The sequence below is a fragment of the Astatotilapia calliptera genome, chromosome 6, assembly GCF_900246225.1.
Source record: "Astatotilapia calliptera chromosome 6, fAstCal1.2, whole genome shotgun sequence".
Lineage (NCBI taxonomy): Eukaryota > Metazoa > Chordata > Actinopteri > Cichliformes > Cichlidae > Astatotilapia > Astatotilapia calliptera.
This window is the reverse complement of record NC_039307.1, coordinates 17,158,191-17,175,325: the sequence shown is the minus strand read 5'-3', so window position 1 is coordinate 17,175,325 and position 17,135 is coordinate 17,158,191. Positions and strand designations below refer to the sequence as shown.

At 39.3% G+C, this 17,135-nt stretch overlaps 1 protein-coding gene across 1 annotated transcript; it reads right to left on the bottom strand.

Annotated features, from left to right (window-relative positions):
* Positions 1-1,227: 1,227 nt before the first annotated feature.
* On the bottom strand, positions 1,228-5,379 carry s1pr5b (sphingosine-1-phosphate receptor 5b). The gene is made up of 2 exons (XM_026170673.1): positions 5,267-5,379; positions 1,228-3,958 (listed from the first exon to the last, which is right to left on the bottom strand). The coding sequence occupies exon 2, from the start codon at positions 3,689-3,691 to the stop codon at positions 2,480-2,482; it is 1,212 nt and encodes a 403-aa protein (XP_026026458.1). The 5' UTR covers positions 3,692-3,958; positions 5,267-5,379; the 3' UTR covers positions 1,228-2,479.
* Positions 5,380-17,135: the final 11,756 nt, after the last annotated feature.

The following is a 17,135-nucleotide window of genomic DNA, read 5'->3' as shown; positions in this document are numbered from 1 at the left end:
TTGACGAGGAACAGCTGTGCAGGATCTGAAACAAGGCCACCAACTGATTTTAAAATTCCCAATAAATAGTCAACAAATATTTAAACTTCTTGTGTGCAAATCCATGCTTAAAGTGCAATGCTCATAAATTGCTTGATAAGGTGCTTTTAATAAAGTGAAAGGTGTGCTCTAAAGTGCTATACATATAATATAAATAAATGCAGTAAGGGAGTCCTCTTCCTTACAGTCGATGTGAAGGGCCAGTGAGAGTGAGGCGATAGTCATTCTTAATCACTGGTTGACAGGAAAACAAACAAAACAAAAACTTACTGTTCAGTGTTTATTAAAGGTTACATTGGGTGCACTATTACACTTGGTGTGCTGGGCGTTATTGACAGCTTATTTCTAACAGTGGTGTGACATTTAAAAAAAACCCTGAAAAACCACATACCAACTTCTTTTATTTATAAGTCACTGGTGGTCATGACTTCGAACAGTTGAGTCTGCTGCAGTAAAAATCAAGCTGGAGGACAGGAAAGATTCCCTGACTTGATGACCTCTGCCAGCAGGCACAGTGGATACAGCAAACCCCTGGAAGACGGGTTTATGGTTGACTGCAGAATGCCTTTAGGGCAAAGACAGTTAAAATCACATGAAAAAAATCTGCTGTCTGTCACACTAGACATGCTTTGCATTATTGACTTTTTTTTTAACAGTGGCCTGACAAAACAACAACTGAAAAACCATTTAGCAGCTTCTTTTAGTTTTCTGCAAATCAATCAGTATCTTTCCATTGTAGCTTAACTGGATACATAACATGTAGAGAGATTACACGGCTGTTAACTATGACTGGCAATGTGGAGGCCAGATTAGTGTGAGGTGATAGTAACTCTTAACCACTGGTTAAGAAGTATTTATTTAAAAGAGGCATTGTGTGGAGGTTAAGCCATACTGAGACGGGCTAAAGTTGAAGTATATAGGTCAATGCCATTACCAGATGTGAAATGAGGGAGGCTGACTTCCTGCGATACTTCTTCGCTTAACCACAGCTACACTAACACAGTAATACACACTGATGCACTTAAGAATGCTGCAGGGTACTAACAGTGAAAATAAATTGAAAACCCATTGGAATGTTTTAGAGAAACACTTTATTTCTTTTATGAAAAGAAACACAAATTTTGCTAACGTTTTCTTGTTACAAAATATATATATAATTTACAATAGAGATATATAAAATATGCTCACAAATACATCAAGTTCACTACATACATTTTAGTACAAAAAACCCACAACCTCATTTAATCAATTAAAGTCTTGAATGACGTAAGAAAAAAAATCATTCAGTACCTTTAACTGAAATGTTCTGTTAACTTGATGAACGATGAAAGGAAGCACTGAAACAATTGCTCGGTAAATTTATGCCAGATTAGAATGATCTGTAACTTACAAAGGCAGAAATATTTTAATCCATAAAAATTGTGATGCAGCTGAATGAACGTTTTCCTAAGGTTGTCTTCTTCACAAGCTGCAATGTAAAGCCTTGACATGATGCAACTGCAGCTGATTTGGTTTCAGTTGGAGTTAAGCTGTCAGCCAGTGGAAAGTAAACATTACTTGTAACATTATCTTTCAGTTAATCCCATGCTAAGTATGCTGACATTTTGTAAATGCAGCAGTTTTTACTGCAGATGTCAGGCTGACATTTCAAAAAAACTGGACACGACCCCAACAACTTTCCACGTCTACCGCAGATAGGTTAACCATCTGTCATTTCAAAACTGTCAGGGGGTTTTAATTCCGCACCTCCTCTCCCACATACTTTATTTGCATTCAGCATTCAGTAATTTCAAGAAGGGTGCCACCTCTTTCCTGTCAACTTAATTCCTTTGCATCACATACACAGATATGTGTAACCAAACATCTACGCGTGCAAATCTAGCACACGATCAGTCTTCGAACCAGCGAAATCCAGGTGTCTGCAGATTACACACTGTAACTGTTAGGAGTTTTAATTCTGACTTTAAGGCACTTAAGAAACTGCAAGAGGAGAAACGTTAGCCTCCATATTATTCCAGCAAGTACATAGTTTTCAGTCTTTCACTCTTTGAGTTTACAGAAGCATCCTTCTAAGCTTCACACAAAATACAGAAGCCCAGGAAAATAATTGAGTCCAAGGTTGCATATGTCAGTGCAAATTAATAAAGGAGACATATTGCTAGCATCATATACATAAAAACCATTGCGTGTTCACATTTGAAATACATCCTTTGCTCTCTGGTTTGGTATGCTTCATCAAAATGAAATTCGGTGATTCAGTTATATTGCCATAACTGCGCCACACTGTCAAAGGTGAGTCATCGTCTTTCATACGCCCCCCTTTCTTTGTCTCTTTGAAAAAAAAAAACCACAGAACTGTTTCTCAATAGTGTATGTGCTACATATCCTCTATTGAGCGGGAAACCCATTTACACATTTTGGACACAGTCAGTCAAAGTCTTTATGACTTGAAAAGTTTGGGGTATAGGGCTTTAATTGTAGATGGAGTGGTGATGACATTTCCAGACGAAATGGTGGTCTCCAGACCCGGTTCTAACTTCTGGGAGGCCACCTCAGTTTTACTGAAACTGCACTCCAGGAATGGCATCCCAATCTTCTTCACCTGCCCATCCGACGTCATTAGACACGGCCGACAGAGGAGCCTCAGAATGGCCCTCCTCATGTCCTTACTGGTCAGTGTGTAGATGATGGGGTTGAGGAGCGAGTTGATAATGGCTACTCCCAGGAAGTACTCAGCCTTGTAGAGCACAGAGCATCCACGGATGGGGCAGGAAAAATCTATCAGGAGGAGAATGAAAAGGGGCAGCCAACAAGCGATGAAGACTCCCAAGACAATGGTGACTGTCTTGAGGAGAGCAATGTACTTCTCTGACTTCCTGGCTAAGCCCTTCCTTATGCTGCCTGACAAGCCGAGCCGCTGGCGCTGTGTGTTGGTGCGGACGATGCGGAAAACACGCACATAAAGCACCACGATGGCCAAGAGCACAGCGCTGAAAACAGACACACAGCACAGAATGTAGCTTTTGGCATAAAGCGGGAGCACCGTTGAACACTGGTCCAGTCTGCGGATGCAGTTCCATCCCAATATTGGGAGGATTCCCAAAAACCCTGCCACGGCCCAGCTCGCACCAATTAGTGCCAACATGCGTCCCCGCTTTGCCCCATGATACGGCCTCATGGTCACCATAGTGACATGGCGTTCAATCGCAATGGCTAGTAGACTAATTATAGAGGCAGCCAGAGTGATAAAGACCCCTCCCTCCCGGAGGAACCACATCACTGGTGTCAGTTTTAAAGTATTTTTTCCCGATAGGAGGATATTGACCATGTAGGCAATACCAGCCAGCAAGTCTGACAGAGTCAGGTTTCCCAGCAGGTAATACATGGGCAGGTGGAACTTTTTATTCCTCCAAATGGCAAGCAGAACCACAGTGTTCTCCAGGATGATGAGGACACACACCACCAGTAAGGCAATGCTTTCAGGTTTGAGCCTATCACGGTTGCTCAGCTTCTCAGTGTAGTTGTAATGCTTTTCAATGACAGATTTGTCCTGGTATTCACAGAAGAACTGCAGGTAGCATGAACATGAGGGAGTAGTGGAGGTGGGGGGTGAAGCTGAAGTCACTCTACTGGAAGAATTTAAAGCCTCCATGCCTGATGTTGCTTTTCTTCTATTCTGTGTGCACTCAGTAGCTACAAAGTCATCTTTGATGATATGCTTTCAGTAGTAGGAGCGGTGAAGAATTTATCAAATGGATACCCACTCTCACAGAAAATGCCAGAGCCCTTTCAATACATAGAGGGATTACATGCAGCATATACAGTGTAATCCTCCAGGATCCTCAGATGTTTTCTTTGCCCCTTTTTGCCAGCAGAGGGTGGTTTTGAGCTCTGCCTGGTTAGAGAGCTTAGACATGCACTGCAAAAAGACATGAGAATAGAGCATAAAAATGATGGCAAGATGAAATGCAGAATCAGTGAAATTGAAAATAACTGCTTAAAATTGTCACAGTTTTAAATGTACATATTAAAGTGGATATTTACTGGTTCCATAATCTGACATTTGGCCCAAAAAGATTGAGCGCATCAAATCTGATGAATCCAAAGAAACCAAAGTGTAGGCTGAACATATGAAATCTATTGCTGCATCGTCTGACAGATACATGTACAGGCAAGTATGAATGCATATTCAATTTCATTTAACTTAGGCTTGACCTCTTGTTATTCACTAAAACAGATGAGAGAAAGTAACTATTGCTGTTTGTGTGTGCTGGGCTGAATAAGATGCAGAGAGCAGAGGGGTAAATTTAATGTCAGACGGACATTTAGGTTTTGCAGCTGTGTATAAACTAAATGCCAGTTACTCTAAGGTTGTTAGACAAGAACCATCACACTGTGTGCGTTTGATTTGACACACATGCAGCTCATTTTCATTGTGTACATGACGTGTGTTTGAAGCTAACTTCACATATGCAAATCTACTTTAAACCCTCAAAGTTTAATACAGAAACAGCACGTCTGAAGTTTACGCCATTGGCCAATTCCAATATAAATACACTGATGGATTTAGCCATTAGGCTGGATACAGTCAGGGGTGATTAAGTTTACATTCTTTTCAGTCTCTTTTTGTGTGAAGGATTTTTCCCCCCTTTTTCTTGAGTCATGTGTTAACATTTAAGGCTTGAACTCATTTAGCTCACTGGCAAGAATTTGGGAAATGAATGCAACATGAGCATAGTGTCTGTGTGTCGGCTCTCTCCATTGTACAGTCATGATTTACATAATGTAGAAAAGTATGAATGAAGATTATAAAAGCATACCAGGATTTCTGTGTCAAATGATGTCACTATGAGCATTTGTATGCGATAACTAAAGCACTTTTTTTCTTTCAAAGATTTCAAACTTCCTGGAAAAATGTTTTTTTTCCCCTGTATATCACTTAGAGAGAAATATCTATAAATGTTAGTTAAGATATTTTGGCATCCTTGCTTATCCCTGGTATGACAGTGATAAAAAATACAAAAAAAAAAAAAAAAAAGCAAGGTTAAGATGTTACAAATACATTTTTACGCAAATCAGGAAAATATAAAGCCTGTGTTCTAAACTGTATAAACAAGCCTTAACTTCAACTTCAACTAAAACAAAGTGTCTAAAGAAAAAATGGTAACAATATTGTCAAATTTTGAATCAGACATGGGAAACACAAAGAAAGAACGAAAGAAATTACCTGGGAAATGTTGTAGTATTACTTTTATCCTGCACTTCATTTGCTGTTCAGTCATCAGAATCCAGACAAGCACACCAAGTAAGTCACAGTCAAACTGACGAGGCAGAGGGAGTGAAGTGCGACCTTAGCTGAAACATGCATCAGCTTCGGGGGTTGGTCTTAGCCTGAACTGTCTCTCCCCCTTACATTCCCTCTCTCTTCTTCTCTCTTGCTCACTCTTGCACATTTGCACAGATAGTGTGTGCGCGTGAACACATACAGAATACATGCAGATGTGTGCCGCTTCAGATTAGCTGGTGCAGAGATCTTTATCACATTTCATTGTATTCTGTGAATCTCAATATACGACATCGGTAGTCGTGATTATAGTTCAAGGTTCATGTTGTGTTAGTGATGAACCAACAAATATAAACGGATGATATCAACTGAATTTTTCTTATTTCATCACAAAGCCTTGCCCTCTCATTAAATATAGAAAACATAATGACAACATAGGAAATGTTTCTGGGTCTCTGATTAAAATCTAAACTGCCCTCATTTCCCTTTAAGTGTTACCGCTATTATTACAGGTGCTGTTAAATAAAGGGAAAAAAATCCAAAACTAGGGAGAACACTGACTTAACACATACATAATCATAATTAGAATCATTTTTAAGTATTTATGTGTTCCCATGAATAACTGCTATGCTACAACTCTTCAGATACATTTCGTACACTGAAACTTTGCAACTACTTGGAAAAAAACTGGAAGAACCAGTTTTGAACACTGCAGCAACAGTCCCACTCTGGGCCAAGTGAAATAAGGACATCGAGCTTTTTTTTCTGTCAAGTTCCACAGAAATTCGATTTAGCCGTCTCATGTTATCTGTTCTAAAAACTCTACTTTTACAGTGAGGGAAGTGAAAGGAATCTAATTCACATGGTTCAAGCCCACAGTGACATCCCAGTTCTCAGAACCTGATTGTAGCATGCTTTGACACGCTTCAGCAGGTTACCTGTGAAACCTCCCCTGCAGGGCTTGCAGACCGTTTATCAGAGCTAAACAAAGCAGGGGAGAGGTAAGTGTGAAGCAATGCAAGTTAAACAAAACTTTTGTTGGTTTGTTGTGGGTTTCAAAGCTGACACTTGGAGTTGTGCAAATGCACACACTGCTCTGTAGAAGGAGAAACACTGAAAGTGATTGAATGCATGTGAAAAAGCTGTGTAACTCAAATAACTTTCTCTGCCCACAGGTTCTGACAGTTCAGATTCCTGCTCTTTATCCGTCTGTTCCTCTGATTCGTTACACCACTGTATTCAAACAGAGGCTACCTTCTACCGAACCTGTTTGGTGTGGCAGATATAACTGGTTTAGCTAAAGGATTTGCAAGCTTCTTTGTGTATATCTGTGTCAGCATGTGGGCAGTGCATAACACAACAATATGTGTTTGTGTACTGATAGCATTAAGGGTTGCCTCACCTGATAAAGGCCGTTAAATGTGACTGCTCACACGCTGACATGCATTAATGAACCAGTGGTCACTCAAATGCAGCCGTTAAAAAAGGGGGCAGCATACTCAGCAGTAGAAACATGACTTTATTCCAGGTATAGCATAAACTTCTTTCTTCTTCACAAAGATGACTGTGAGCTATCTGAGTTACTGCAAAATCAGCAGGTTTCCATTCCTCTGTTCCATCCAGTTAATGTTGATATTATTTCCAGTGTGTTTGCACCTTTTATCTATTTGTAGGGCAAGTAACACACAAAACTTTATCTGGTCTTAATGTTTTTATGCGTTGGTGTATAAGTTACATGCTTTACTCACACTTCCTGCTGTCTGCACCGCTGCATGTAGGGGGGGATTCCTATCAGGAGATCATTAAGGGTAATATCCTATGTGGGTGAAAACACATCAAAGAGAGGTGTGGGTGTAGGACACTTATGCTCATGTCTCATTTCGTTTTGAATGCTGACACACATATTTTTTGAGATCTTTTATTTTATATATGCTGTGGTTTTTAAACAACTGAAACATACACTGCATGCCTCTTCCTCTTGACATGTATTTTTGACATATATGTCTGGCTACACACACACACACACACACACACACACACACACACACACACACACACACTTTCAGCTAAACCAGGTCTACTTGGGTGTGGATTTAATGTTGACTTATGTGACCACAAGGATCTGTAAAGGAGGTTTATTTCACTGGGCCGCAGCCAACCGGCTGATTTGATTCATCGAAGGAGTAATGGCTTCTCTAAGCTGTCTGCATGACGTTTCAGCTGTAGTGTTAATATTCTAAAATCCCTGATGTTTTGCAGCCTGTGTGGACAGACATCTCTGTCAAAAGTTAATGAACACTTGGAAAATCGAGGAAACAAGGACCACCTACAGTCTGAGAGCTAGGAAAATACTGTAACTCTTATGGCACCATAGTACATATTTCACTTTGTAAAGGTGAAATTTGGCCTACACATGAACCTAAGCCCTACTTATTTGCAGTGCAATAAAACTTTAAAATATCCCAGACGTTATTTCACTGCTTCAGCTTTTGCTTGTCAGGCATTCAGAACGGCTGGGGTTTTGATTACCTAAGAGGAAAAGATATGAGCATGGCATACTGGGCTTTAGAGGACTATCTAAATGGTCTTTGCCTGCCAAGAAGCTAGGGTCTCTCTGAGGCTATCGCACAACTGACCCTCCTGCAATCTATCACCACTCAGGCCTCAGTCCTAATCGACTGATAAGTTTTTCAAATCAGGCAAACCAGATCAGGTCTGTAATCCTAGGAAAACATTCCTCATTAGTTGCTATTGTGCCCCTTTCTCTTTTATGTCCCTGCAATACTGATGTACACAGCAGCACTCTGTCTCTCTTCTTTCCCCATTTCCAGTTCAATATATTTTCCAATACACTTCCATACCCAGTCAAAAGATGCCCTCATTGCATGACATAAGACAGTTCAGCTTTCTCATCACTGCATTGTTTATTTGGATTTTCCAGCCAACTTGCTGTGGTTAAGGGGCCAGTGAAGGGTGAGGAAGATCTCTGCTCTTTTGAAGTGGCAGCAGGGCCCAGTTGCTTAAGAAGGAGGGATTTGTTGAGGAATGGGGGAGGCTGTGGGAAAGACAGTGCAAGCGATCTGGTCATCTTCTGACAGCAGCAGTGAGGAACAATGAGTCATCACAATTACGATCCTGTCTTGCAGGAAATGACCACCTAGTGCTCCAATTACAGTGATAACACCAGATAACATCTCAAAGACAAAAAGAATCCAGTGCAGATCCCTGCACGTGTTTGTGAATGCATGCAAATAAACTTCTGTTTTCAGAAACAGACATCCAAACCAATCTGCAGGTTTTATACAGCAGTTTCCATCCTCGACTACAGGGGTGGTTCAGGTCACTGAGCGCTCTTTTGGTGATCCATTATTTTTTCTCTCGGCTTGGCTGTGTTTCAGTGCTGAAGTTTTGTTGGGTGAGTGTGGCTGCTTTCTGGTTGCATTCAGTCCAGCACCAGCCGACTACAGGCCTAATGAGATCCAGATTTGAGAGCTTTCCGGGTTTAGAGTGAGATACTGACACCCTTTTGGCTCCAAAGGGTTGCAACCATACCACTCAACCATCAAGATGCTTTGTTAATTCCTGCAATGCCAGAGTTAATGTTCAAACTGTGGTTTGTTTCCCGACATGGAAATGTTTCAGCCTTGTGTCAGTTAGACTTTGCATGATCACACTTTCACGCATTCATTCGCCCATGTCTTATTTGACGAAAATAAAATAAAAGGTTTTGTGGTAACTGTCAAACCCTCAGTTAAATTATAAACTTGGCTTATTCACAGTTTTTACTCATATATATATATATTTATACATCGATCGATCGATCGATCAATAGATAGATATACATAAAACCTTAAACTTCAGGTGGCAATAATCATAAATTATGATTACAACATGTAATGTAAAAGAAGGTGCTCACCATGACAAAACCAGTCAAGTCATCCACCTCTGCAGTTTGACTAAGCACTGGGAGTGTGTTATCATCAGCTTTTGTTTGGGTTCACTGTCACTCCTCGGATCAGCTCTATTTCCCTTAAGCAGCTGTTCTCAGTGGAATAGTTTAGAAATCCCTTTGGACCATCTGCCCTGCATCAAAGCAGACATACTAAAGACCCTGTGTTCTATTTGTTTGCGTAGCTTTCTGGTATTATGTGTATTCAACCAAAGCGGAAACTACCGGGATACATTTGTGTGAAATCTTTTAACAAGCTCAGATTATGATAAGTGATAGAGACCAAAAAGAGGAAGAAAAGTGTAACAAACAAGTTAATACCTAAGATCATTGTACAATGTGATTTTTTTAAATGAAGATAAATAGCCAACATTTTCCAGTTGTTTCAAATATTTTTCACACTGCCTAAGTGGTAGTTACAATACAGCTATGTGTGTAGTTCCCATTAAATGCAACTATGACCTTAATGCTTATTTACTGTATAGTTCAAGTGACTCATGCTGTTTCTGTTATTGATTTGATTTCCATACAGACAATTCAGTAAACAAGGAGGCTAGAGGAGGACTATATCAGCTTTGAGAGCTTCTTGGATTCATTGCACACTTATGAAACTGAGGAGCTGCTGGACCTGCTCAAGATGCATGAAGGCATAGTCATAGTAGAGCATTTAGCTGATAAAAAAACCGGAAATTTCCCTTCAGAGTTGGTAGAGACTAAAGCAAAGTTGGAAAGATACTGAATTTTGGATTTACATACACTATGTGATAAAAAATTTAAATACTACAAATATTCAGTTTCCTGAAAAATGTGGAAATAAAGTACTGCTGTGTGCTAACTATATCAGCCTTTCTGGTCATCATTTAACACCTTGTATTTCACAGAAAGTTTTTAAAGTTCATACTGAATTTGCAAAATGTATCCTGACATATTGAAACTGCAGCGGAATTATCTTCCAAACATTTTTTTGAAACACGCTCAAACTCATCTTTCCAAACACACATGAATGCACACGAATTCTGCCCTCATGGATATCTCCAGAGACTTGATGGTAATCAGAGGAGATGGGCGGACAAAGACATTACAACCGCACGGCAGCCATACGGATCCCTGTGGGACGCTCACGCTTAGGTTTTTTTTGCTTGAATGATTCCTGCTCTGTTTCTTTTAGGCCCCTTGAAATTCCATCTTCTTGGAAAAAAAGAAAGAAAGCAGGGAAAGCACAAACCAGTAAGAATGTAAATGAATCCCAGATATCCAAGCTTTGGCCTCTCTCTTTATCCTGAAATCATTTGTAAGAATGCCGAGCCAAGGCGCAGATAAGGTGAGAACAAGAAGGGCTCAGAGACAAGCTCGGACCTGAAAGCTTTTCCTTTTTATTTCTTTCTTCCTCTTTTAATCTGCTTTTTTATTTAGTGATCTTGACTTCAACACACATTCTTTTCACACCAGTTCTCTTTCTGCTCTTTTAAAATCTCCATTCAAAAAGTGTTTTACAAAGAGAAGGACTCGGGCAAAATGGGCACAGTACCAACTAAGTCAACCAGATGTAAAGTTAGTGTGACTGGAAGTGATTTAAAATTAAATTTCCCTTCCTCTTCTTTTTTTCCCCCTCCTGTGTTTATTCCTAAAGTACATACTATTCAGCTCACCTAAAGAACTAGCTCCTCATATGTTCATAAAACCAAACTAAACCCTAACTCTAAACCAAACTAAAGTTATGGTGACGGCATTAATAGTGTTAAATATTTGTTTTTGATTAAGTTCAGTGCAGGCAATGACAGTAACTTTCAACCAGGCTTCAAACAAATGAAATTCACTAATAAGAAATGTTTTATGGTTTTAGCAGCAGGCAATTTCAATAAAATAACTTAACCCTTGTGTGGTGTTCGTATTTTTGTTACTCAGCCAGTGTTCATGGGTCTGGTGGACCCGCTAGAGTTTTGGCTTTCCAAATTAACACTATCAAACAATTTTATGTTAAATTACTCAACAGATGTTTACTTCATCCCAATTACAAGACATATGAACAGCAAACATGGTTAATTTTTTCCCTTTACCTTTGTTAGATCACATTTATGAATTAATGTGCTTCTCGTTTTTCTTTTATATAAAATGTTATAAATAAATCAGTTATAATCAAGTGGAGTGAGTGGAAAGACACAACACATTTACACGTGAAAAAATAATTAATTGTTTAATTTTTCTTTTGAAAAAAACTGAACACGGGTCTCACAGACCTGAACACCATACAAGGGTTAAAAATCTGTGTTAAATTCTCAAAATTTCTACTTACTCGGAAGTAATTTAAAATTTGGGGAACTAAAAATTTCAACTTACCTCTGCTGGATATTTTTTTTCATCATCAGAAAGAAGCTTGTGATAAATGTGATGACAATCCGTGCACTAAAACTAAGCTAGAACCAGGTAGTCATTAGCTTAGCTTACCAATAAGGCCGGAAGGCCTGCTTTTACTAGGCACTAAGAAATAATTTTTAAAAATAACATATTTTCATTTAAATAGTAAACATACAATATGTAATTTTTATTCTTTTATGTAAAGCACTTTGGCATGCCCTTGGCTTTTAAATGTGCTCTATAAATAAAGATTTTTGTTGTTGTTGTTGTTGTTGTAATAAAGAAAAAGATCAATGTGATTTTAAACTTTTAACAGGGATTGAGCCACACTAATAGATTTCTCCTGTTTAGCATTAGCTATGCTAATCTAATCATAGCCTAGCCACATTTATGTGCCATGAAACAACTTTGAGAACTTTTGCATCTGCATTTTCATAACTTTGCACTTTGTGAAGTCTGCGTTCTCTGTTCTGGATACCTAATATGAAGCGTCAGTATATAATTCTTTGGACTAAATGAAGACATGGATAGGCTCAATACAGCGGGAACTCAGCGTAATTGGCAGTCCACAAATATAATCAAACAGTATATGAGCGACTTTGGTCTTTGCGATGCATGGCGCTCCCTTCACCCCACCAGTAAGGAATATACTTTTTTCTCACATGTCCATCACCCCTACTCTCGTCTGGATTATTTTTTGGTCAGCAGCTCACTGCTGAACGACATTTCAGACACTGAGATTCACCCTATAGCTGTCAGCGATCATGGTCCTGTATCTTTAACACTAATGCACAAGAATAATACTACGCCAAGAAAAAACTGGAGATTTAATATATCACTACTTAAAGATGAAGACTTTATTAAATATTTTAAAAAAGAGTGGACTTCATATTTGGACTATAATGACACTCCCGAAACATCAGCTTCTGTTCTATGGGAAGCAGGGAAAGCTGTGATGAGAGGTAAAATAATTTCTTTCTCATCACATAAAAAGAAAAAAGAAAACAAAAATATTCAGGAATTAGAAAAAAACATCAAATCACTAGAAGAAGCCTACGCGTCCCACCAAGATCAGGAAACATTGAACAAAATACGCAAAACAAAAGTAGAATTAAATGAGATAATTGATAAAAAAACAAAATTCTTAGTACAAAGACTACGCCTACAAAATTATGAACATGGTAATAAATCCGGTCAATTTCTAGCAAACCAGCTAAAAATAAATAAAGAAAAAACAACTATATGTGCTGTTCAAGATTCATCTGGGAACACAATATATGATCCGATACAAATAAACAACATTTTCAGGGATTTCTATAAAACGTTGTATTCACCACAAATAAACCCATCTAAAAAAGAAATTGATCAGTTTTTGGACAACATAACTCTTCCAAAATTATTGGACACTCAAGCAATGGCACTGGAGTCACCACTGACACCAGGTGAACTCCAGGAAGCCCTGATAAGTATGCCCAATAATAAGGCTCCAGGTCCAGACGGCTTTCCTGCAGAATTCTACAAAGAATTCTGGTCGATTCTAGCACCAGTTTTCTACAGAACGTTGTTGGAAATTAAAGAAAAGGGCAGACTTCCATCAAATAGGAATTCTGCAAACATTAATCTCCTGCTAAAACCAGGCAAAGACCCTGTATATCCCTCAAGCTATCGTCCAATATCCCTTATAAACGTAGACCTTAAAATAATCTGCAAAGCTCTCTCAAAGAGACTGGAGAAAATAACCCCCCTCTTAATTCATCCTGACCAAACTGGTTTCATAAAAGGTAGGCACTCATCAACAAATACACGTAGATTACTTAATTTGATAGACTACTCATACAGTAAAAACCTAGAAACTACAATATTCTCTTTAGACGCAGAAAAAGCATTTGACAGAGTTAACTGGAAATTTCTATTTGCAACTTTACACAAATTTGGTTTTGGATCCTCTTTCATAAACTGGTTAAAAATATTATATAATTCCCCAACAGCTTGTGTTAGAACAAATGACCAGACATCCTCCAGCTTCTGTCTCTTGAGGGGCACCAGGCAGGGATGCCCACTCTCCCCTTCACTGTTTGCAATTTTTATTGAACCACTAGCAGCAGCAATTAGACAGAATTCAGTAATTAAGGGCATAAAATGCAAGAACATGGAACATAAAATCAGCCTTTATGCGGATGATGTGTTACTCTTTCTCCAAAATTCACAAACCAATATCTCTGGGGTGATTGAATTGATAAACTCTTTTGCAAGAATATCAGATTACTCAATTAACTGGTCAAAATCTACAGTCCTACCGATTAATTGCTCCTTCCATAATTCCTCTTCTACACCACTGCAATCGGGAAATATAAAATATTTAGGTATTAATGTTTCTCCCAAGCTTGCAGATCTAACTAAATTAAACCATATCCCACTTTTAAAGAAGGTAGAAGATGATCTGGCTAGATGGAAATGTCTACCCATATCACTCATGGGAAGGGTTGCCGCTATAAAAATGATGGTCTTACCAAAAATAAATTATTTATTCTCAATGATCCCAACTAAACCGCCACAAGATTGGTTCAGATCTCTAGATTCATGTATGTCCAAATTCCTTTGGAAAAATAAACCCCCACGTATAAGCTTAAAAACACTACAAAAGACCAAGGATAAAGGAGGACTAGAACTGCCTAACTTTCAGCACTACTTCTTAGCCAACAGGCTTCAGTTTATCTCAGGATGGCTAAAACACACCCTCTTAGATGAACCTTGGCTAGATGTAGAACAAGCACTCTGCAATAATCTAGAGATCTCAGACCTACCATTTATCAGCTCAAACATCCAACGACATGAATGCTTTAAAAGCATCAACATCAGCTCTTCTCTGACAGCATGGTGGGAGTTTCTAAAATTGATGGCGTCTTCATTAATCCCATGCAAACGTACACCTATCTGGAACAACCCTGACATATTACAAAACAATAATATGATAAACTTTTCAGATTGGAGTGGTAAAGGAATCAAATATTTAGAACATATACTAGAAGGAACAGAATTTATTTCATTTGACGGACTAGTTACACAATATGGGATCAACAAGAAAAGATTTTTAGAATATCAACAAATTAAATCCATAGTAAAAAAGAAATTTAAACCGGGTCAAGTTGAACTACAAACACCACCAAGTGTCAAAATATACAGAATGCTTTCTAAAACAGATGAATCAATATCACTTCCTATTGCAAAATGGGAAGCGGATTTATCAGTTAACTTAGACCAAAACTTCTGGTCTCAGGTTTGCTTAAAAACCTTTCATCTAATTAGAAATCCCAGTCTTCAATTAATTCAATACAAAATATTACATAGAGTGCACTATACAGGTCATCGGATGTTCAAGATGGGCTTTACGTCTACCAACAACTGCTCACACTGCCAAACCAATTCACCGGACAATTATATCCACGCTCTTTGGTTCTGTCCACCAGTTCAGAAGTTTTGGCGCGAGATATGTGAGGACTTATCGAAGTGTCTGAAATGTAACATTCCAACTTCCCCCTTAGTGTGTTTGTTGGGCAGCTTAGATAATGTCACTTCAGAAAAGAATATCGCCCATATGGTTTTCACTGCCCTATGCATAGCCAAGAAAACAGTCCTCATGAACTGGAAAAATAAAAATAATCTTAATTCTAACCAATATAGAAATTATCTATTAGATTACATTAGTCTTGATACAGCCTCTGCCACCACATCAGATCAATTGCTCTGGGCTCCTTTGATCAGCTCCATCACCTAGTGGGGGTGGGGGGTCATAGTTTGGTCCCGCCTTCACTGTTGTGATTGGTGTGGGGGTAGGGACAGGCTTAGGGCGTCGGGGGGTTCCCCGGAGGCATCTTCCTTGGGGGGCTCAACCCGGGGTAGCGGTCATGTCCGGTTAGGGGCTCTGTTGGCTCTCAGGTGACTGTTTCCTCGCGGCTGCGTGCAGCGGGGCTAGGGGAGGGTCTGTGCTGACGGACGTGGGTTACTGACCTGGTAGCCTGGCTGCCCCTGGGTGGGTCCGGGATGGGCGTGAGGTTCTGGGGGCGCTCCGTCTCTTGGGTCCTGGTTGGTGTGTTGCCGGGGTTGTGGGCGGGTGGGTGCATGGGGGCCCAGCCCTGGAGCAGGGTGCCGCCGGTGCGTCGAGCCACCTGGGGGGCTCTTCAACTGGTGGGGGAGATTGTCACATCTTGCAGGAGCTTTCCTCTCCTCAGGAGCTCTCTCTGCAGAAGGGGGAGATACAGGAGAGGTGGAGGAAGATCTCAGCCTGGGTGTTTATTGTCTTATGTAGTCTGGAAGATGAGTGGATGGTGGGGTGGGTGCAGTTTTCTCTTTTGCCCTTCTCCCCCGTCCCTCTTCTCAGCTGTTTCTCTTTCCCTCTTTCTTTCTCCCCTTCTTTCCCCCAGTCAAGTCTGTCCCGTATTCAGTAAGTGAAAATAAAATAAACAATAAAAGGTGAATCAAATGGACCATTACGGCAAGGCTGGGATTGTCAGTTTGGTAAAGTAAATCCGTTGGGCATCTTTCTTTGCCTTTAGACAACAATTCTGATGGCAAAAGAGCCAAACGGGACAGGCCAAAAAAAAAAAAAAAAAAGTATATAATTCATTATTATTAATGAATTTAATTTATGCTTCAACAAGAATTCTATGCTGTCGGTATGGAATAACTGCAAACTTCTCTGAAACCCGTCAATGTTGTATCCATTCCTCCTCTGTATTTCTGGTTAATTGTTTGGCACAGGTTTTGAATATATCAGTGAGAGAATAACAATAACCGCCTAAATAGAAAGATGAATAATCATAACTTCAATACAAGGATGTTATGATTATTAATACATTTCTTGGAATGGACATGATGAAACGCACAAAGAAGTGGAAAAAATGCATTATTATAATTCACCCTGCATCTTTTAATGACTGAAAAATATTAGCTAATAGTGAAACTAATGATGACGGTTGTGCTTTAAGTTCAAGAGGATCTTTGTTTAAATATCTACTTAAATTTCTGCTAGTCTATCACATCCCACACTGCTAAGCTTACTTTTTGTGTCATCTCTCTGGCTAATCCATTTTCAACTTCTGCTAAACAATCCGCCTCTGTTCTGTGTGTTTAAATCTTAGTGCTTATCTGTCATTTTGCTTTCTACACTCACCTCCTTCACATTTTCACTTTATCCAAGTCTCCTGCTGCTTCATTTCTACCACCATCAGTGTCTAGCCTTAGCCTTAGCCCTCTAAGGCTAGTCCTGTCTTATTTCCTACTATTGTTATTCTTTACTTTGCTCTGTAACATCATTTGTGTCTAACTGCCAGAAAATGACTGCTCAAATTCTTTACTTTTGAAAGAACTGAACACAATTGATGTGTTCAGTTCTTTCAAATCATATCCCTACTTTAAGAAAAATAACTGTGCAGTGCATTGTAGCTGACACATTATTGTTAACAGATCATTCAGGCTCCTATACGTAACAACCTTTTCCTTTCCACCCTG

Excerpts from the sequence above, each read along its gene's own strand:
- s1pr5b (XM_026170673.1), bottom strand. The coding sequence starts at position 3,691 with ATGGAGGCTTTAAATTCTTCCAGTAGAGTGACTTCAGCTTCACCCCCC.